Consider the following 23,296-nt stretch of genomic DNA (forward strand, 5'->3'; position numbering starts at 1 on the left):
ATAATCTCCTTGAATACAATGCAGTGACGTAAGCATGATTTCCGATCCCTAATGTTTTTCTTCGGATATAAATATTGCTGTATTTTATTGCTCTTTACACTTTATCAGTGCTTTGTTTAATGTTTTTAAATATTATTAGAATTCGTACACATCAAAATAATCTAAAAACGAACGATGTTGAAGCAACATACAACCTACTGAAGCTTTTATTCATCTATTGTGTCCGATTTGAGCGCAGACGTATTATCAAATGAAAAAAAAATTGATGTCTTCTTGATGTAACATTATTGGATTCCCATTATGCAAGTGGTATCAATTTAATTAACGCAACTTTGTTTATTACTTTTTTGCTGCATTTTTTTCAAAAATTTTCTTTCAAAAAGTGGTATTTGTGATTATATAGTTTGTTGTTGTTTCTGTTGGACAGTTATCGTTTCACCAGATTCTGATTTCAATTTCAATTCTGAATTCCCATAAAGTTTGATCATTTATCTCAAAAAAGCAGTTTTCAGTTTTAAATGCGCTGGGTAATTATCGTTGATAAATACATCAATTCCATTTAAAATCCACACTACCCCTGTGGAAAATTTAGCTAAAGTCTGTCACAAAGGGAGTATGAGTTTTGAATAGAATAAACAATTGGGGAACTTCCATTTGAAATACTCACTCCAGTTGTGAAAGATATAGGTAACGCCATGAAACAGGAGGAGTATGAGTTTCAAAATAATTAACCCTAGCCAATTACATTTGAAAAACATATTCCCACTGTCAAAGATATTTCCAAAATCTTCCACAGGGGTAGTGTGGATTTCAACTGGAATAGTCCATTATACCAAACACCATGCATGGTGATAACTATTCGGTTTGCATTTAATTCCCATTAAGCCTAATCAGATATCTCAATAATGAAAATGTACTGGTAAGTAGTACCTGAGAATTCAAAGAAAAAGCAGTAAAAGTTTATTGCGCTGGGTAGTTTTGCTGCCATATGTATCAAAATATACAAAATACAATACAGTTTATTTGCTTAATGACTCGATTATTAATTTACACGTGGCATTTGTTGTAATTATAAATCTATCAACTTGGGCGCACCACTACCAGGCCTAGATGTGTGGTAGTTTGAAGTTGTTGTTGAGCAGATAAACATCGTCTGATTTTTGCTTGTCAGTGTTATACACACAGTCGCATCACGTTAACCTCACGATGAAAATCGTTTTTATTCTTGGACTGGTAGCATTTGCTACGGATTTTGTTCACGGCATTGAAAAGTCACGTAAAGAAGGTTAGTAATATCCTCCTGTTTTTTCTTCATACTTTTCATATATTTGCAGCCAATTTCGTCATCTACACCACTTGCATCTTCTTCTTTTCATTGCTCTTTCTTTTCATCTTGTTTATATTGGCGATGAATAACATTGATATCTATTTGCCTTATTATCAATTTTGTTTATTAAAAATCATTCTTCTTTGAGATGAATGTACATGTAGCTGCAACGACAGATATATATGCTGCGCACGAAAAGTATCCGAACACCAAATTCGATAGATAGAAAATTGCGTATTTTGACACCTCATTCGGTTCGATACGAATTTATGTTCGTAACCTTTTGTTTTTACATGCAACTATGCTTGTTTATGCAGATTTCAGTGCCGATCATGAAACGACACTCGAAGGTCACCTAACACTGGAACTTGAAGAAGACAAAGAATGGCTGTTTCACGTTGGTCTATGGGGAAATAATGAGCAATACATGTAAGTCTTTTAAATTCATACATCCCTAACCACCCAGAGCCTCTGAAAAGCATGATGATGTACAATGTAAACTTTAACGCACAAAAACTGCCCTAGTGCATTATATGACGCGATCAAGCAAAATCAGTTGGAACTCGGAAATATTGATTTTGAGATAGCCAATCAAAGGAAATATTTCCTTTTGTTTTCTATTGTTTCTATTGCTCATATCTTTGGAACTTGTTGTTCAGTTTCAATGGAGTTTCCTGCAAAATGCAACTTTGTAAATGCTTTTGACTATCCTATAAGAAACTGAAATTTTTATATTTCCGAGTTCCGACTGATTTGGCTTGATCATATACCTAGAACTAGAAAATTCATATTTTGAGCACAAATCCTGTTACTATGATTTGATACTTGTTACAGCGCAACTCTCTAAATCATCAGACAGGCAAACCATTACTTCTTCACTAAAGGAAAGTCAAATCCAAAAAATAGTTTTATATAAATTTAGTTCTGAACTATAAAGACATAAACGGCAATTATGTTTATCAGTATATTATCGTAGCTTAGATACATTAATCATTATTTTTCTTTTCAAAAACCAGCAACGATGAAGGAGTAGCCGCAGGTTTTGACATTGATGTCTTGAACGCAGGTAAGACAACGGCTATTCCATTGAAATCCATTCACCCCTATGAAAGACATTATCTTTATCTTAAATCTGAATTTTCATGACTTTCATGATGTTCTGATTTAGCAAATTACATTTTTAATATTTTTCATTTTAATATTCCAGTGTGCAGGATTGCCGGCAAGAATTGCAAAACGGTATATGACATTACCACTAATTGCGTGTACAGCGCTGACCAGGAAGACCCACGAGGTGGTATTGGGATGATGGCGGGATGGTATGAAGGATGCATAGGTAAGTCACATGACCCGTCTCTCGTATTTCACCTTTTCAATCAATCTGGACAGCCCGCTCAATCAAATGGCGATGTTGGCTTTTAACTGAGATATTTCTATATGAAAAAATGAAATTAGCTCTTTTTGCATTGACAACTAAATAATACGCAAGTAGTTTTTAACCTAAGGATTTTGATAACTTTCGAATCGTAGATATGCGACTGCATATCAAGAAAAAAAATTCAACAAGAAATGTTGAACGATGGAGAAAAGTAACAGTCGTACGTTGAAACAAAGAGGCTTACACATCGTTCACTAGAACATAGAAATATTCAAACACTACCAACTAGCGCAGATCTTGTGCGCTACTGTACGATGCCTATAGTCATCTTCTATATATATTAGGCCGGCAGGTTACCCTGACTGCTCTGTTCCATAAGTACCAGACTTGAGCCCTATTTATCAGGTACTGTCTGTGTATAGATCAGTGCATAGAGCGCCCGTCCGTCAGGCGGAAGGTCCGGGTTCAAGTCCCCGCGCAGGCAGGTACAATGTATGTCCGGAGTTAGTCTCTGGTTTATCTGCCTATGCATGTTTATATGTTTCCATTGTAATTTCTTATAGAGTCCCTGGTGCCTTCGCGAAAGAAAGTTTCCTACTACAAAGACCTAACTTTTGAGATGGTTTGCATGTTTTAAGGTGCAAAATTAACAATAAGGCGCCCGATTATACCGCCGCATTCAGCAAGTCATCATCACGACACTTGTAAACAAACCGTGCTCTAATTTGATTGACAAATGACGTCAGACGCGATAAATTCTTTTTATCTCTGTCTTTAATTATAGTCAAACATGCAAAATGATAAGGTTTCTTTCATTTTTTTAATCACAGGATGGAGAAACACGGTCGAACGCAGACTTTATTTTGATTTCAGCGACGATTACGTTCAGCCGACGATGGAAGTGTTCGTTACCTTACCAGGTAATCCCGGTGCTTTTGATTATCACGATTTGACGGCGAAGAAAATTGGTTTCATCAATGGTTTCTCATCCAATAAACAATGCGTGGCTGATTTATATGGTGATAGTATCAACGTGAGTATAACTATAGTGTTTTGGAGAATACGTTTTAACGTAAATACGTTTTTACGTTTTAACTTAAAAGTATTGAATCGACTTGCCTGTCTTTCATTCTTGATTTCACCATAAAATACCTTCCACATACATGTATTCAACATCAACTTTGCAGATACCAATACAAAGTCAACTTTTTTGTGCATGTGTACTTCATTTACCAACCTCTGTTCTTACATAAAGCTTATCATTTTTATTCAATTCATTTATCAATGTTACAGGGAGCAGATATCCCAGCTGAGAACGTGGTACAGTGTGCAGGAGTCTCTGGCTGTATCCAGGCACTTGAAAGCAATGAGGTAAGTGTTTCAATTCGATTAATTTTCTCCTAAAAATATAATTTGATCTATTGAGAAATGGTATCAATTGATTACTTTTTTACACTCCAATTTTGTGTCTTCGCATGTATAATATTTACAGCTCTTGTTTTCTCTATTTAGATCGACGCATGGTTCATTCTGAGCAGTGTGGTTCGTGGTCGAACTGATGTGGAAATAGTCTCGGAAGAATTGGCCCCTTGCACACCTGGAGGGAACAGCCTTATGGCTCGCAAAGACTCCCGTGTCTTGGAATGGTTTCAACCTGCACTGGAAACCCTCATGTCCAGCTCGGAGTATGAAGAACTGTGTCAGAATATCATTGATGAACATGGTAAGAACGTCTAACCTTTAGCATGTTGGTAAAACGCAGAGGAGTACGCGCTGTGCGGATGATATCTGGTCCCATTTGACCCACGTAAAATAGGTAATAAAGAAAAGCAAAAAAATATTGTATATGGTGTAGAGTTACGGCCTGAAGAATGTGGTTAATTATGGGGTAAAATGCGTCCTTGTCAATAAAAAAACACATCAAGACCGCAGGGCCGGCAGGCCCGAGGGCGGCGACTCCCGGACGCCGAACACTCCAAGTGAAGTGGGACCGATGAAAATTATCAGATTATATAATTTTCATACAACTTCCATACTATAAATCTCAATCGACCATCCCCAGAAAATCTGTGTTTGTTATGCCATGTAACTTATGATTCTTTTCTTATTACATTACTAGGTGACCAGCCTGGACGAGGCCCCGAAGGAACGTGTTTTAATGAGTAATAACGACGTTTCCATTGTCACCATTGTTCGTAAACAGATGGTTGACAGATGATTATTACCATTGTTAATGGTGTAAAAGATTAAAAAAAAGGTATTAATTAATAAACAAAATTACAATAAATATAAGGAAAACATAGAAATAGAGGTCGTCAGCGTGACGTCATATGCCGCCATCTTGTGGGTACATGCTGCGATGGTCGTTCGATCTCCATGCGTGAACAGCAAAATCATTGCGTTGATGCGTGGTAACAACTGCGTGGCAAGCTGCGATCTGCGCGTAGTATCAGACGCATGAACATGCGTATCATTTGTACCCACAAGATGGCGAAAGGCTGACGGCCTCTATAGCATTGTTCTTTTCTTCTCTTGCTTTTTATTTGCTCCCTCAAACATGCAAGATGTCTTGCTTCAGTGTTGAAGGGCCCAAGTCTTGGAAATTTAACTTATTATATAAAAACAAGTCTTGATTACATCGCAAATAAAAGTACAAATATATAAAAATGAGAACTTGTGTGTGTTTTTTATCTTTATGTGTGACTTCAGGGTAAACAAAGTTTTAGTACTTTGTATTTTACGAGAAATGTCGACCAATACACACCCCATAATTGGGCAGGGGTGTAGTACCCCCTTAAGTTGAATGAGGTTATGTTTTTTGGTTGTGCATTGGTTGTGTCTGAGAAAGTGATATATAATGTGTGATATGAGGCAACCTGACCTGATAGCACATATCTATGTAGTCTTTATCATTATTTAAGGCACCAAGTCTAATTCGGTCCTATAGCACTATCAGTACCCGGTTAGGTACCGGTGACTCTTTCTATCAAACCCTAGTAATGTACGCAATTATATCAAGCATTATAATTAACATTTGTATAGTGTTATCATTCTTCAAGGAGCACGGTGGCCGAGCGGTAGGGCTCCGACTCATAATCGGAAGGTTGTGGGTTAGAGCCCCGGCGACGCCATCGTGTTGTGCCCTTGAGTAAGGCACTTTATCTCGATTACTACTCTCCACCCAGGTGTATAAATGGGTACCGGCATTCTTAAATGCTGGGAAGGTAACAGACTCACTGTGGAGGAGGTGTAGCGATCCCCCTACAGCAACATTACATGGAGAAGTCTGGCCCAATCGCCAATGAAAGAGAGATGGGCACTCCGATTACTGTTTATACAGGATCGTCTCCTTTACCTTTACTATCATTCTTCATGTCAATAAAAACTGAAAGTACTATGCCAATCTTCTGTGTATGATAGAAAGAGTTATCGGTACCTATCAGGTACTTATAGGACTAAATTAGATGCTGTGCCTAAGCAAGTGAAAGACAAATTATTTGAATGCGATCTTACCGATATGTAATCCAGATCATTGAAGACAATGCGTGTCTCTGTGATATACCTATGTAATCTCTCACCACGTCTTAGTAGATAGATAGCTTGGTCTGTTAGCAATACAAACAATGGCTCTAAATCACCCTCACTGTGACCTGTACTCATTCGGACAAGCTGCACAACAAAAATAACAACAAAAACCAAATTGATTTAAAAGACATGCAAAATCCATATGTCATGAACACCCTTTCCCATTTCTTTAATCGTTATCAGCTTTTTGTCATTTGCTCATGGGACAGTCAAAATGATGTCTGTGACACATATTTGAGTATTTATATCACAGCTGTTGTAAATAAAATGAGGTTTGAACTCAGAAGTAGATATAATCTACAAATCAAGCCCTAACTACAAATATTGAAGTCATCAATGAACCTCTTGTAACCTGGCTCTATTGTCAAATTTAGAGATGGCCAACTTTATTCAAATGTGTCGTTTTATGATGTAACCTCAATACAATAAGTTTTAATGGTACTATTGTTTTCCATTTTCTATACAATGTCAGAATTCGAAGATGAACTGTTATTTGCATCTTAAAAGACAACACATTTTGGTTTGCATTTTAAAGATTATGGGGTAATCCCACCCCCACCCCCAAATGGCATGACTATTTTGCAACGTTGAGGGCTGACAAAGCACTGTGATGCAAGCAGTGTGCCTGATGATATTCCCTGGAGTAATACCATAGCCAATCAATGCCAAGGCTTGTACAAATTCAGTTTTATATCTTACCAGGATGATTGAAAACACAATTAGTGTAGTTGTGTACATGTACTAGGTTTCTTTACCTTTTTGAATTCTTCATGTTCATTCTTGAAAATTTCCAGCATCAGATATAGCTTAGCATTGTTATCCACACTGTATGAAGTAAATAAACAAAGAAATAAGATTACTCTCTATTCCAGAAAAATACAGCACTAATTTTTTTTTTTTTTTTAATTAAAAAAATATTATCCTCCCGGTAAGCGAAATAAACAGTTTTGAAGTTTAAATTAATAATTTTTGTTTATTACCACTACGTATGAATCTGCAATTCTATATAAATATTATCCTGTTTTGCCAAATAAATTATGCATATGAGCTCCCTAAATAGAATATCTGCACCGTGGTCATGTTCAGGAAGTTGACATACAGTTTTTCATAATTTGATACTCACATAATTTCTGCTGGATGAGTTACTATTCCTTCATTTCCTTGTCCTGATGCTTTGTTATTAATGTCATCAGTTTTCTCCTCCCTATAGCTATCCACTTGCAGTTCTGCAGTCACCTGTTGAAATAACATGATAATGTAAATCTGGATAAAAGAAGATAGCATCATATACAATTACAATTTAGACTTTAAATACTAATTCGCCAACATCCATGAAGTAGTAGGTATTGTTTCCAACACAGCCAAGTCAATAAAACAAGTATGTCAGATTTGGTCTGAAGCCTGAAGACCTGCGCAGGTGAGGCAAATGGATCTAAACTTTGGTTCACCTCAATTTCGGTTGTGATTTCAATGGTCATAGTATTAAATTGCACAAGTAAAGTTAATCACGCAGCGCGTACAAGGGCGGTTTATAGGAATATTTGCCCGCTTGCTGCAACCGCAAAAAAAAATCAAAGATTTCTTTTGAATTATGAGCAAGCTTATATTACCCTTTTCTATTACCAGATAATCATTGAATTCAAATATTTTCTTTATATTGATCATAATAGTTTTTATTGGATCCTTACCTCTTCAGCTTCTGTTACTGAATTCTTATCTGCTTCACAGTCACTCGCATTTCCCATGCCTATGCCGATGACCTTTGAACTATCAATACCCTCTGGTGATGTCCGCTCCCCGATTGGAGATAAATCTTCAGATTCCGTCCCTTTGGAATAATCTCCAGCATTCGCCTCATCCTCTATGGGTGATTCTCCACTTGTCTGTAATAGTTCATGTCCTGTAAATGCTGACCCTTGACCCGATGATGCAGACTGATCACTTTCAGACTGCTCCGCGGTAGGAACCAACCCTGCAGGTACGGAGTGAGTCAGTAACAAGTTGGTGTAGCCAGGATCATCCATAGACAGATTAGCCAGTAGGGAATCATCAAGTGATGATTCAAATAATTGCACTTGAGATAGCTGATATGATGACTTCATCTCTACCGGTGAGTCTACTACTGACGTTAACGAGTATTCTATAGTGGTATCGTAATCTAAGCTATTAGTTTTAGTTAAGTCAAGTTTTCTTGGTTCATTAGTCGATATTTGAGATGTGAGTGATTCGGATTGCACATTTTCTTGGGGTAGCACATTTTCATTTTCTTTATCTAAATTTTTCTCCTGAACAATCTTGCGATTGTCCGCTTCCAATTTCAACATTCTGGTTCTGACCATCAGAGTCTGATTTTGTGTTGGTTGTTTGTAAATTAACTTCAGAGTCAAGATCGCTGGGATGTTTTTTTAGTACACTGTCATCGTCATTGTCTTCAACTTCATCTAAAGGAGACACACCAGCTTCTGTTTCATTTAATACTGAGGGAGCTGCCACTATTTGATCCTTATTTTGTTCTTCGTTGACTTTCCTTTCAACATCTGATGATGCTGGACTAGAACCCTGTTGCACATCAGGGTTTAAAGTACTCTGCATTGATAGATCCAACACAGAACTTTTATCTGAAGTGCCCTGTGATGAAAAAGAACTACTCTTAGATGTTCTGTCATCATCAAACTCTAAACTGGCAGTATCTTCTTCTTCTTGTGGTGCAAACCCTAAGCCAACAGGGTATATTGGAGTATTTCCTTGGCTTAATGATTTTGCCTTCTTCTTCTTCCCTTTCTTTCCCTTCTTTCCTTTTAGTCTAATAACAAGTAAATCTTCCTCATTTGCATTTATCCCGTTTTGTTCTACGTGAGCCGTCGGCATGTTGGACAAACGCTCGATTCTGGAAACCGTCGCTAATGATGCTGGTCTGGTTGCTTTCTGGAGCACGTCTTCAGTGTGGAAAGAAGCCGTTGGTACGTCACTCATAGATCTTTTCAATGGGTCAGTACTGTGCTGCTCTGATGTACATGAAGGCAAGTCATCGATGGTGTCAGTGTCAGCAAGAATATGCGGGGAGGAATGGCGTTTTTCTTGGTTGCTCCATGTTTCAGTGGTCACTCCTTCAGGTGAAGTCAACCAGCTGGATTTAATTCCTTTGTCACCTTGATCACCTAAAAGAGGAAGGAAAATGCAATTTAATATTAATCAATCAATCAATCAATCAATCAATCAATTAATCAATTAATCTAATCAATCAAATTAAATCAAATTAGTTTAGTTTAGTTTAGTACCTTCATTGCACATAAAAAATATCAAAATGCGGTGTGTGGTGCAAATGCAACCCTGAACAGGCAAGCAGGCCCACTAGATGGGGTCCCTTATACACACTCCAAATAAAAGAACTAAAACTACACAGTACATATAAACACATAAAAAAAACACTATAAAATACATTAAAAATACAATATAATACTAAAATTGAGTTGCCAAATATAGAGTCAAGATATCGCAGAATTCATAAAAACACTAGTGAAATTGTACAAAGTAGGTACATGTATACTGACAAGTTAACTTGAGATGTAGTGGTTAAGAAGCTCAGATTTGAAACATTTGAAAATTTGAACATTCCTAACATCAGCAGGGAGATTATTCCAGGAGTTGTACACACAGTTAAAAAAATGTCTGCTTGAAAATATTGGTATTGCACTTATTAGGGATAATTGTAGGTAGGTCAGAAGTCTTAAAGAAATTTCGAGGAACTTCCTCGACATCAGCCGATGTTCTTAGCTTGGTGTTTCTTAGAAACAGTTAGAGAACAACCTGATCAGGTGATATCACACTTGATGATCGTCATCGAGTGTGATGTCACCTGATCGGGTTGGTCTCCAGCCGTTTCCAAGAAAAGCATCAGAGCTAACAACATTGGCTTATGTTGAGGAAGTCCCTCTAAAGCGCTCCCGGTAAGCGAAATAAACAAGTAGTGTTGAAGTTTATTATACCACTTTGTATGAATCTGCAATTCTATATCAGTATCTATGCCTAACAAACTTGTTTGAAATGTGTTTAGTATAGTGGTAGATTGTATTAATGGCATTGGGTAGCAATAAGCTCATTAATATTCATTTATAAGCAAAATAGCAAATGCTCTATTAGGCTATTCCAGTTAGAATTCACATACCCCCATGGGACATTAGCTTAACCTCCCACACCGGGTGTTGATTTCAGATGGAGTCAATCAGTCAGATAACCCATTTGAAATCTACATTCCCTGTGTGCGAGATTAAGGACAAGTCTTAAATAAAGGGTGTATGGAATAGCACATAGATGATTTGTCCCCTCTGCCTCACGACAGCCAGTCTCTCAGGCATATTTATTACATAGTTTAACTGTTAATCAAGAAATAACAATCACAAAATACTAAGCTGCAATGGTCAGACCCTGCAGCTATGTAGTTTACAGTCCCTATCATGATTTTATGAACACTAATGCTGCAACACATGTCTTCCATGATCAAAATGACTCACTCACATACCACTTGTCGCCTTGATGTGACAGTGACGTTGGCAGTTGTTTCGCATGTGCATCTATGCGACGTCTTTATGTGCAGACATGTGTACGCCAGAGCTTTGAGCAAAGGCTACGCCCAGTGAAATATGCACTAACGTCACTGCTACATCAGGGTGATAAATGGTATAGATAAAGTATGTAATATTTGAACCACTCACCTGGTGTGCTAGCCAATGATATCTCATCCACATCAGCAATAAATCCACCTGACAATGCAGAAGCAATTGAGCTATTATCATCCCAACTATGCACTGACATTTGATCCTCGTTATCTGCATCTATACTGGCTGATCGTGGGATATGACTTACTAGATCAAAGTATGCAATATTCTGAGATGGACAAACAAAAAGATAAACAAAAAAATAAACAAATGTGTTTGTAATGCCTGTACTACAACCTTTCCATGAAAGTCGGTATTTCTGTGAATTGAAAACCAACGAAAAGGCAAAGATATGTTTGTGCTTTCTATGACACAATCTTATAATCCAAATATGCTTTGTTCTATGGAAAAAATAACCAAACAAAATCAAGGACATGTTTGTATAAAACAATTAATATGGTATCACAAGTATGTCCATGTGGAAAAAAATCCAAGGTCATTCATATTTGTATTAGATAAACTTTAGATACAAACAGAATGTACACTTAATAATTTGATTTGAACTTCCAAGAAAGAAATTGCGCCAGCCTATATGATAGAACCAGTTAATACTTAAAGGAAAATGTAGAGGTATTTTGTACAAAATTAGAATTGATCAATGACCACAATAAGGGTGACTATAATAATAAAAATTCATGTGATTATTTTTCTCAAGTTAAAGAAAAGTTAAAGAAAACAAGTAATTCCTTCTGCAAGTGTACGAGCCGTAACCATAACCTAATTAATTACACCCATCAAACACAACACATTTTACAGAAAACATTGGAATGTTGAGTTATATAAAGGATATTATAAAACATTTTACTAACATTCAGAAAACATTTTTGAAAACTTGGTGCAAAACATTCTAACATGTTATTTAGTGTTGATAATAGTTAAAGAGCAATGTCCATTATAAACACATACCTGATCTTTTTTCTTCTTGTTCTTTTTTTACAACAAACCACAGTGTATTTTCCAAAAATTACCAAAAATATATTAAGTACAAAATTTCACTTACTAGTTGTAGGTCAAAGGTCACAAAATCCAACCCTGATACTAGGGTTTGCAACAACACAAGTCTCTCCTTGTCCCTCATTAAGGCATTCCTGGGGAAAGAATGAATAATTGCAGTAATAAAATAAATAAGGAATTAGAAATAATGCTGTAGCTTCTAGTAAACTATAATTTATGTATGGCTATTATCGTGGTACATGCACGGGAGCATTTGACTCACAAGCGCAAGGTTGTGGTTGTGTTGTGTCCTTGGGCAAGATATAATTCAGATGTGTTTCAAACTCAGGAGAGGTTGTAGAGTGTTTTGTCGTATACGATCCAAATATTGGTCACCATGGTAGTGAAATCAGTGAAACAATCCTTACGAAAGCAGAAGTTCTTGGCTTAAGGGGGTACTACACCCCTTGATAAATTTATGACTATTTTTGCATTTTTCTCGAAAACTAATAAAACACTGGTAACATAAGTTATGTATATTATAGGGGCAAGGAATCCAGTTACTGCACTGGAATTTCAGTGACTCAAGACAAGTAGTTATTGATTTATTGATCAAATATTGGTTTCCCTCATTTTTGACTGTAACTCCACAACTGTTGTCTGTGCTGAAATAAAATTTCCAGTGCAGTAGTTGTAGTCCTTGTCCCTATAATATACATATTTTACTTGTCACCAATGCGCTATAATTTTTGAGAAAAATGCAAAAATAGGCACAAATTGGCCAGGGGTGTAGTACCCCCTTAAACATATTTAAAACATATTTTAAAATTGTAGAGGGCAAAGGACAGCCATGTAGGATAATTGTAGTGTAGAGCACAGCCATGTAGATAATGCAAGCAACATGTCAGGAAAAAACAACAGGGTCCAGGCTCATCTGAAAAGAGTAAATCCGCTCATTGAATATATTCCGTGTGCAGCACATTCTCTGAATTAAGCTAGTGTCTACTGTCCACAGTGTGGACTACTGTCTGGATTCAATCAACTACAGTTGATTAAAAAAACTCAATCCGGTCGACAATGACTCAAGAAAGGCTCAACAGCCTGTACATTCTTGCAGTAGAATCCACTATCGCCAAGCGTTTGCACAGTAAGCTGCAGGCCTTCAAATTTTGGCCTGGCCAAGGGCTCTCAAAATGGTAAATCCAGCCCTGCTGGAGTGTATTGCCTAAGAGGGTCTACACTGGCAGGACATGTTTAATAAATGTTTTGTAAAAATATTACCGTACTTACTCCACATAAAACTTCCTTGTTGTGGCTTTGTTTTCCAAGAAACATCTGATGTAACTTTCCAAGGCAGTATCGTTCAAAGCTTGGTATAGCCATGCTCGGCCTACATATAACAAACAAAATAAAACATTAAGGACACAGGTATCATGAATATATCATAATTGAATGGTGAACGATTACCACTCATCTTCACTTTCAAAATCACTTTTCACTTTCCATAATATCCATTGTATTCCATGTAGTTATTTTGGAGATTTCAAAGCCTCCATGCAGGTTATCAGATCCAGAATTCAAACCTGAGGTCCTGAGTTCAATTCCCCGGCGGGACTATGTCTATGACCCAGGATCCAAAGCTAAGGTCCTGGGTTCAATTCCCCGGCGGGACTATGTCTATGACCCAGGATCCAAAGCTAAGGTCCTGGGTTCAATTCCCCGGCAGGACTATGTCTATGACCCAGGATCCAAAGCTAAGGTCCTGGGTTCAATCCCAGGTGGGACTATGTCTATGACCCAGGATCCAAAGCTAAGGTCCTGGGTTCAATTCCCCGGCGGGACTATGTCTATGACCCAGGATCCAAAGCTAAGGTCCTGGGTTCAATCCCAGGTGAGACTATGTCTATGACCCATGATCCAAAGCTAAGGTCTTGAGTTCAATTCCCCGGCGGGACTATGTCTATGACCCAGGATCCAAAGCTAAGGTCCTGGGTTCAATTCCCCGCGGGACTATGTCTATGACCCAGGATCCAAAGCTAAGGTCCTGGGTTCAATCCCAGGTGGGACTATGTCTATGACCCAGGATCCAAAGCTAAGGTCCTGGGTTCAATTCCCCGACGGGACTATGTCTATGACCCAGGATCCAAAGCTAAGGTCCTGGGTTCAATCCCAGGCGGGACTATGTCTATGACCCAGGATCCAAAGCTAAGGTCCTGGGTTCAATTCCCCGGCGGGACTATGTCTATGACCCAGGATCCAAAGCTAAGGTCCTGGGTTCAATCCCAGGTGGGACTATGTCTATGACCCAGGATCCAAAGCTAAGGTCCTGGGTTCAATTCCCCGGCGGGACTATGTCTATGACCCAGGATCCAAAGCTAAGGTCCTGGGTTCAATCCCAGGTGGGACTATGTCTATGACCCAGGATCCAAAGCTAAGGTCCTGGGTTCAATCCCAGGTGGGATTACTTTTCCTGTTTCCTCCACAGCGAAACTGATAAAATATCATCATAGTTTATTATCTCCACTTTGTATGCTTAGAAAACATGTTTTAAAAATAAATATTAGATCTCTAAGGAACCCTGGGTTGGTTCAAATCTTTGGTAATTTGCTTCACTATTTAAATAACAAAGCCTAAATGAAGTAATTCCATTTTCACAAAAGGGCTATCAGTATCTAGCAAATCCGAATCTATAATAAAGAGCTGTCAATCAAATTTGGCATTTACCAAAAGGATTTACAAATTATATTAAGGCGAATTGGGAGCTTTCAGGCCATATTTTCCAGTAATTGTGCATAAATAATAAGAATTTATTTCTGCAGGGTAATACATTCTACAGAGAATGAGTCGAGGAAGTCACTGGTATATATAGTAGTTATTGAGTTATGACAAATAAAAGGCCAAAACGTAAGTTTTCATTATTACCCCTTCCCAAGAAAAATCATGCACATGGGAGAGAGCCTTGGGAGCTCACATATTGAACCCATAACTTTTCCTGTGAGTGCGGGCTTTATTTTTTCTCAATAATTGAGCACAAACACAGCTAACTCAGGAATCGCTCCGACTCGCCTTATGCCATTAATATTTAGTTTTTCACCATTGAGATGCTCCACACATCCTAGCACCACCACCTGCACCTACCCTGATATACATTTTATACTTACTTCTTCCAAGGTCTGTAGCTAATCTGTCGAGTTTAAATATGTCTTGTATGATGTCTTTGTGAGTGAATTTCTTCACTAGAGCCCAATACCCAGGTGTAATATGACGCAATCTGAAAAATAATCAAACCAATATGTAGATGATTAAAACAAATTATCCACATTCACATGAGTGTGCGTGAATATCTTCAATTGTTTTTACTTCTTTTCTTTGAGATCAGGACGCTTTACATGTATGTTGAATAGGGGGAGTCATGATTACTGTGCCGGTACCGTACATCACAAATGTGTGCACACAGTCACCTCTCCCAAGTAATCAATGTAACATTGAGCTTACATACATCAGATTTGCACATTTGTAATTTGACTAATTATTACTGGTCAAAGCACTCTTCCAAATCTGGTAACAAGTAATAAAAATTCATGTCAAAAATTATATAGCAATCTAACTCACATTTCCTCATTAGTGAAAACAAAGAAGTTGGTAAACAAAGCTACCGTATTGAATGTATGGTACATGTATTTAAAGCAAATTTATAATTAAAAAAACCACAATCTACATCTACAAGCACAATTTGGGAATACCCTTCACAAAATCTATGATAAAATGCACTTATTCTGTAAAATGTACATAGCCTACAGTGTGAAGGGTATTACCGAATTATTTCAATCTTGGTAATTCCTTACCCGTGCAGTAATGCATGATCCAAGCATTCCACAAGTTTCTGCAGTGGTCTATCATCATTCTTGACAGCAAGCAGCTCACTACCTTGCTCACAGCTGAAAGCTTGAACCTATACAGTATACAGTTACAATTCATAGTAGAATGAAAGTAATTAATGAATGATACTAGGCTTGTAAACGTGTAACGGTATGACCGTTACACGAACGAAAAGGTCGTGTAACGTAAGGAACATGCGGTATAAGTGTACACGAACGTTTATTTTAAAGCTTAACTTGAAGCTCTTCTTTTACAACAAAAAATGAACTTGGAGAATTAAATTGGACTAGAATATGAATTAAACATTATTTATTCACATCAAACCGAATATAAAAGCCAACAAATCAAGTAAGTAACCAACTAACCATGCACTAAATTTAGTATCAACTTTCAAATGTCCGATAGTTAAAGAAAAATGTCAATGGGGAGCGCCATTGAAATAGATCCCATTTTTGATAGATGCACCACTGTGGATAATAATGACGTCAACTCACATCATTTTCGTCACAATCGTCAATTGCTGAACCCCTCTAGGAACAATTGCAATCGCACGTGCTTGGCTTGGCAAGCCAACTTTTCCAAAAAGCCACGTGGTCGGAGAATACTTTTTGTAAATGCTAGATGGCCTCAATGCTATTGCATTACCACGGTTGATCAACAGAGCAAGTAACATGGGATTTCCGTACTAGTGTTTATTATGTTAATGTTTTGTCTATCGCCTGTCAGTCTCATGCTGAATTTACATAATACATTCAATCGCTGAGTGACGGTCAGCTGGATTGTGGCCAATCAGGTATCGCGCTTTAAAATTCGTATTCCGAGTATCTTAAATCGTATTACGTGATTGGCTACAATCCAGCCGCCCGCCACTCAGCGATCAAGTGTAAATTCAGCATCAATAACATACTTGTTTCATGAATCGTGATGATGAACATACTCAGTGTAAAATGAGAGCGGCAATTCCCAGTAAAGTAGGAGTGTATACATGTAACTTGGAAAGGATTTATTTATTTTATAACAACTTTTATATTGATTTTAATCAACAATATCGGCCAAATTTTTCATGATGCCGGTGAGAAACTGAATAACTGATCGGCAGTAACTGAATAACTGATCGGCTGCATGGCATGGCAATGGTGCGTGTTTACAAACAGGGCGGGGTCAGATGGAGCTTTGCGTCATAAAATTCCGGCTAAAAATGAAATAGGCTACTGACTCACGTGTGATGATCATGATAATACGTGTACACGTTCGTGTAACGTGTAGTATGATGCGTGTCACGTAAGGGATAATGCACGGGATAATACAAGCCTAAATGATACCAACACATCCTACATGTACGTGTAATTCGCAATATTCCAAATTGTATGAAATCACACTCTCAGTGCCAGTCCCAACACCCCGGTGCGCAATATTGCGAGTTGCGCATAGGACAATGGCGGCCATCTTGGACTTAACAAAGGGGGTTTGCAAGTGGCCATCTAAAGAGGGATGGAAAGTTTCATTCTTACCACCCTGATTTTACCTGATAATATTTTGAAAGGAGTCATTCTGCCTTCCCAGCAAATGTTTTAAAACGTGTTATAAACACATTTTGGTATTATTCAAAATGATTTAATAACATTTGAATGTCGGGTTATAGGTCATGAAAATGTTTTATGAATAAACACTACAACATTTTAAAAAGGTTGTAAAATATTTTGTCAACTCTTAGGGCTCGGTCACCCACCTTTACACATCAGACATACATTGTACCAAACTATATTTTGAACATGAGGAATGTCTTTCTAATATCAAATAATTTTAATTTCTTGAAATTCATGATATTATACAAAATTTATGGCAAATTATTATTTTGACATTAACAAAAAATAACAGTTCTCGAAGTATGTAGCTGGGATGAAAAGCAGACCATCATATGAAAATTTTGACTTTCGTATTGTAGACGATAAACATAAAAGTTTCCTAAGACCTAAAATGTTTAAGTCATGCATATGAAATGTTTATCTTCAATATGAAGGTGAATATACATTGTATTCATGATGGGTTGATATATATTTTGAACAGTTTACAATTGAGTAATTTTAGCGATGTTTTTGATGATGCAATCGTTCGTCGTGATCAGCCGTACATTTGTACATGTTCCATTGCTTTACACAGCATCCATTTCTAATCAATTTTGAAAGGCCTTGCAATGCCATCAGTGCATATGAGCAGATTTGAAGACTTCTCAAGCATGTTGAATAAACTTGCAACTGCCACTAGCACTTCAGCCACTTGCATGCTTCTATTTGTGTGCCAAAAATTGCCCCTCTCCCCTAATATTCCATGCATCTGCTGAAGTTGATCAACAAATCTATCTACTACTAGTATCCATGAGTCCATGACGACACAATAGTTGCTGTGTGGATACTGAGGGAAGTATTATGGCGCTTTCAGTAAATATTACCAAAAATTATTTTTTGACTACTGTATCAAGAGCAAAGTTTGCCAATTTGTACAGTATGTATGTTGTAGAGACTTCGCCAACGATGTGTAATATTTGAACAACTTTTGAACATTTGAGGACTTTAATTATTTTGTGGTGAAAAATGATTACAAATATGTGACTTCCAATCAGTGCTGTGGGCCCACCATGCAGCTATGCATGAATAGAGTCACTTGCACTGTAGTTGTTAAAACTCCACGGAGCTGAGGAGCCCTGGTCGAGTTTCAATTATTGGAACTGGGGGTACAATAACCGAATAGGGTGCAACTTGAGTCCAGTCCTCGTTTACGGAGTTTAGGGTTAGGGTTTAGGGTTGGGATAGGGCAGTCTTGTAATAAGACTAGTAGAGTTGTACCCTGAGTAAAGATAAACACTTGTGCTGAGCATCAAATTGGTCACTTATCGCTCACTGTTCAAAATGTGACATCTACACCAATTACAGTCCCCGAAACTGTCTACTTTTTAGCCGACCGCAATTCCGAAACATTTAGTGATAGTTAAAATGCGATCCCCAACCCTTTGGTTACCTTTTGACTAATTTGCAGAATCTCCATGAGTCTCCGTGTCTGAAATTCCCCGGTACAAACATTGAAAATGTCGCATTTCTCAGTCCCTGTGATGATACTATATTCGCATCGCTGTTTTCACACATGAATATGCATATCTCTTACCCCTGTAAGGTTAAAAACGTGGCGTTGATTTCAACCAATCCGATCCACCGATTGTGACCTTTTCATGAATATTTGATAAGCAGCTTGATACTGACGTCATATCTGAGGTGACAGGAGGCAGCAGATACCATTTTGGTCAACTGAACTCGACTTGTGCGTTCTTTTGGTTGACATAAATCGAACAAAATTTTCAATAACGGGTAATAGTAGGATTTCAATTTTTTATTAATGAAGTTACTTGTAGTTTTGAGGAATGACAAAGTTGTTTTTGGAAACTTAGATGTTTGTTTCAACTGATGATATTGAATTCGTGAAGAGATTTGCTTGTTTGAGTAGGATACGGGATGTAGGCTAGTCCTCTATGTTTGACCGGCTCCGACGTCTCAATTCACACGGAATTATTCGTACCTGCTAACCAGACATAGTAGAGTTGCACCCTATTCGGCAATCGCTCCAAACTGGGCTAGACCTGTCCATGATCAGATTTGTTTACTTTGCTTATGAGCGTCACTCACACCGACACCGATTCACGATCATATCTGGCACTGCTTGCTTGTCAATATTTATAATAATTTGCAACATGAAAACAGTTTACACTGGAGACACCCCCAGGCATGGCACTTCAAAAAAAGGCTTTTTTTATTTCATTTGGATTTTGGTAAGTACAACTTGCAAAGTTGCATGACTTACAACTGTGTCTGGCCCACATCATCTACTAAGCATGACCACACAATAGTTACATAAAATACTGTGAAATTATATCAGGACATACATATAAGGATATTATGATACATGAATGATAAGCTTATGTGTACAAATACTGTGTAATTTTATGCAAGGCTGCTGAATTTTGATCTTTGTTGACAAACCTCTTTCACTGCTTTTGATACTCCTTCAAGGATGCGATCCTTGAGCCGCACTCTGTCGGCACACATGTCTTCGCTGTCCCTGCGAGTCACCTCGGTTTTAAAAACTTCATCATTTAGTCTGCCACAATCATCAGTATTTACAGATTTCTGACGACGAAAACGTATCTTTTCTTTCCCTTGCCCACTTTGGATTGACGATGATAGCGCCCTCACTCGCTGCTCATCAAGAGTGTTCATTCTTCCGGGATGAAGACTCCACTCAAGATGATGAGCCCTGCATGAGCTGATGATGCTCTGCTCAGAGGAAAGACTTTCAGTTCAGGGGAAGATAACTGTATAAAAACCTCATGCATGATCTCATCAGATAACTGGCAATGCTGTTGTGTTGTTGTTGTTTCCGTTCTTTGTTGATTGGGCAAAGTCCACGCAATCACATGCTGAGCCTATTTATAAAATTTATGATTTCCATCAAATTTTTATATTTTTCATCTTTACTCAAAATGCTGAAATAATATAGCAGCTGGTAGTTTAATACCACAATGTTACTCGAAAGATTGGCATGCAGAATTCACCAAACTAAAAACTTTCTTTCAAGTGTCATTTTCATTATTAAAATACCCTTTGAGAAAAATTAATTTTAGCAATAGGCCCCCCTAAGTACCGTAAAGGTTTGAGGCTAAATGCTCCCCTATGATTTACTAGTAGATCCAAATGGTCTCTCATCCAATGACCCACGTACTACATTTTGCTCTCATCGAATGCCAAAAATCATGCTCTCACCCAATGCTTTCACCGAACGGTACCAGTTATCTATTTCATCATGAAGTATACTAGGCCCTAGGCCTAACCCCCCCCTGACCTTTCAGCGATTTTGGTATAGGCCTATCAATGAGTGGAGTTCAGTGTGTGGAGCCTGCGCCCGATCATGCCCGATCATGCCAAACGTGCCCAATGTCATGATGTTGTTGGTGTTTTGGGGTGCTTTTGCCGGTGTTTTGGGGGTTTGTGAAACGTTAAGTTGGTATACTGCATGATCCCGGGGGGTCACTCCCATTGTGGCCTGTTAAGGCCTAGGCCTACACCATCCGCGATAGGCTAATAAAAACGCATACAAAGGGTATAGGTTTTTCGTAGGTAGGCACGATACGCGCGTATCGTGTTTAAGGTATCAAAAATGACATGAAATATTGGAAACAAAAGGGTAGCAAAATTACAAATTTGCTAATACGCGGAAATGAAATTTTGGGTATGAAATTTGATGCAAGGAATAAAATCCCTGTTTAGGGTGTGAAAACAGGTGTGTGTTACCTGTTTAGGGTTAAATCCTTGTTTAGGATGCTTTTCAACAGTTGATTATCGCGGATGGTGTATAGGCCTACAGTCCACAATGGGAGTGACCACCCCCCCCCCCGGGATAAATAGCAGCAGAAAATGGGTATAGGAGGCCCCATGGCACAGGGGGAATTGCCCAACGTTGTCCAAAATTGTCAAAATAGACCACAGTTAGGCCTATAGGCCTACATTAAGTTGCCTATTACAATTACCAAAGTTGCATTAAGTTGCCTAAACATTTTGCAAATTTGCGCAGCGCTGTGCAATGTTAATGTTGCACAAAGCTGTGTAAACCTTTCATGAAGTTGCATAATTGCGCGACTTACTCGAGGTTGATGCAAAGTTGCACAAAATTAAAACAAAGTCCAATAACAACTTTAGCGCAATTTTTATCACTTTTAACAATTTTGGTCAACTTTGGGCAATTTCCATCCCCTGTGGACATGGGGCCTTATATAGAAAATCAGCATGGTGCGTAGGCCTATATCTTTTCGAAGATTACGGGTAATAGCCTACCGTATGGGCAATCACTGAACTTCACTGAAATCTGAAATGAACAATGAAAGAAAGGAGTAGGCCTAATACTGAAAATGACACTACTGAAAATTTGAACATTTCAGTGGGATTAGTGCCCGGGATTAGTGAGTTCATAGACTGTAGAAATAAAGGGTCTATGGTGAGTTTCAGCGTGTCCAAGGGGATGCTACTACGGTATCACATCTCAAACGTGACTCCATCACTGAAATCGCCACTGAAATACCACTGGAAATTCGGTGCTACTCATTTTTGGTTCATTTCAGATTTCAGTAGATATCTCCTTTTCGAGTCTTTTCCGTCAACTTCAACGGTCTAGCCTTCGGGATTATTATCATGTTGATAATAATGACATAATCAATTGATAAACAATAACAATTTATGCTGTAATCTACCAATACTTCTGCGGTGTGTTTGCAGACTTTATCAGCAAACTTTGACTTACTATATTGCATGCCTTACGACATCATATCATTATTGTATGTTTACACCCGGCCACCATGGCCACCAGACTAGCTACTGCTAGAATAGACTTTGAACCTTTTGAAATAGTATTTAGATAGCGGACTTATTTAAACAAAGTGAATCAGCCATTTTGTGGACAGAATTATGGCAGACTCGTCACACAAAGGCTGATTTACATGGAATATAATTGTCTAAAATATCATTAAAAAATACACAAAACGCAATGATATTTTTTATCATTTTGGCGCATGTATGAAAATGGCTGGTTTCTCATGATTTTGCAATTTCAAGCTTTTGGATCGTCTCATATTGAAATTGAAACAAAATGCCGTCAGCTTCTATGGAAGGGTTGCCTTCCGATAAGGAAAAAATGACACCAAGTAAGACAGGTTCAAATACTAGTCTCAACAAGAAAGGACTTCATATTCCATTCGTAGGAAAGGTAGGAGACATTTGGCATGTCGTTTTGACAATAGTTTATTTATAGCCTACATGAAGAATCGAACCCGTGCCAGGAAAAACTCAAAGCATGGTTGTTATTTTTTTCCAACACGCTCAATGGTTTGTTATCCGTGTTATCATTGCTTCTCATATAATTTCTCGTCATTAATTCTGGAGGTATAAAATCCCCAATATATGGCTTTTTCATGTTGCTTTTATGTACTGTCTTTTTCTATCAATACTTGGGCGATTCATTGCATGTTGCTAAGCAAATTGTCGATTACGTAACACCAACGCTTTCACTGGTGTACTCATGAAAATATCACCTTTTTCAACCAGGAGATCGGAATATTTGCTCTGTATGTTTTTTGAATAAAAAGGAATTATAAAAAGGCAAGCTTCAAATTTTCATTTAGTGAAAAAAACATCTCATTCGGTGCAAACAATCATCTCAAACGGTGCAAATTATGCCATAACTCAACCAGCATCCTAAACCCCACATTTTCCGGGAAATTTTCAAAAATTGAAAGTTGGAGGTAGATCCGGGAGGTAGATAAACAGTTACTGGTCTTTTTTGCATACCACCTTTTTTACGTCAATGGTCGCTTGTATATGATGTGAGGGGTACTATGGCACTGTGTGACCAGGGCATTTACTAATAAAAATCCGGAAAGAAAAA

General features: G+C 37.9%; 2 protein-coding genes across 2 annotated transcripts in view; one reads left to right on the forward strand and one right to left on the reverse strand.

The window, feature by feature from the left end:
- LOC140157342 (pleckstrin homology domain-containing family M member 2-like) overlaps positions 1-20,055 on the reverse strand; it is a 38,731-nt gene extending 18,676 nt beyond the window's left edge. The window contains 11 exon segments of the mRNA XM_072180503.1: positions 6,219-6,374; positions 7,046-7,115; positions 7,414-7,526; positions 7,979-8,605; positions 8,607-9,448; positions 11,003-11,174; positions 12,006-12,093; positions 13,229-13,328; positions 15,100-15,209; positions 15,784-15,890; positions 19,846-20,055. Of these exon segments, the coding sequence (XP_072036604.1) occupies positions 6,219-6,374; positions 7,046-7,115; positions 7,414-7,526; positions 7,979-8,605; positions 8,607-9,448; positions 11,003-11,174; positions 12,006-12,093; positions 13,229-13,328; positions 15,100-15,209; positions 15,784-15,890; positions 19,846-19,911 (2,451 nt within the window). The 5' untranslated portion in view covers positions 19,912-20,055.
- Positions 1,032-5,336, forward strand: LOC140156401 (uncharacterized). The gene is made up of 8 exons (XM_072179357.1): positions 1,032-1,285; positions 1,645-1,756; positions 2,344-2,393; positions 2,535-2,663; positions 3,536-3,738; positions 3,999-4,076; positions 4,218-4,428; positions 4,825-5,336. Exons 1-8 carry the CDS (start codon positions 1,207-1,209, stop codon positions 4,869-4,871), a joined length of 909 nt encoding a protein of 302 aa, XP_072035458.1. The 5' UTR covers positions 1,032-1,206; the 3' UTR covers positions 4,872-5,336.
- Positions 20,056-23,296: the final 3,241 nt, after the last annotated feature.

This window comes from Amphiura filiformis, chromosome 7 (genome assembly GCF_039555335.1).
Source record: "Amphiura filiformis chromosome 7, Afil_fr2py, whole genome shotgun sequence".
Lineage (NCBI taxonomy): Eukaryota > Metazoa > Echinodermata > Ophiuroidea > Amphilepidida > Amphiuridae > Amphiura > Amphiura filiformis.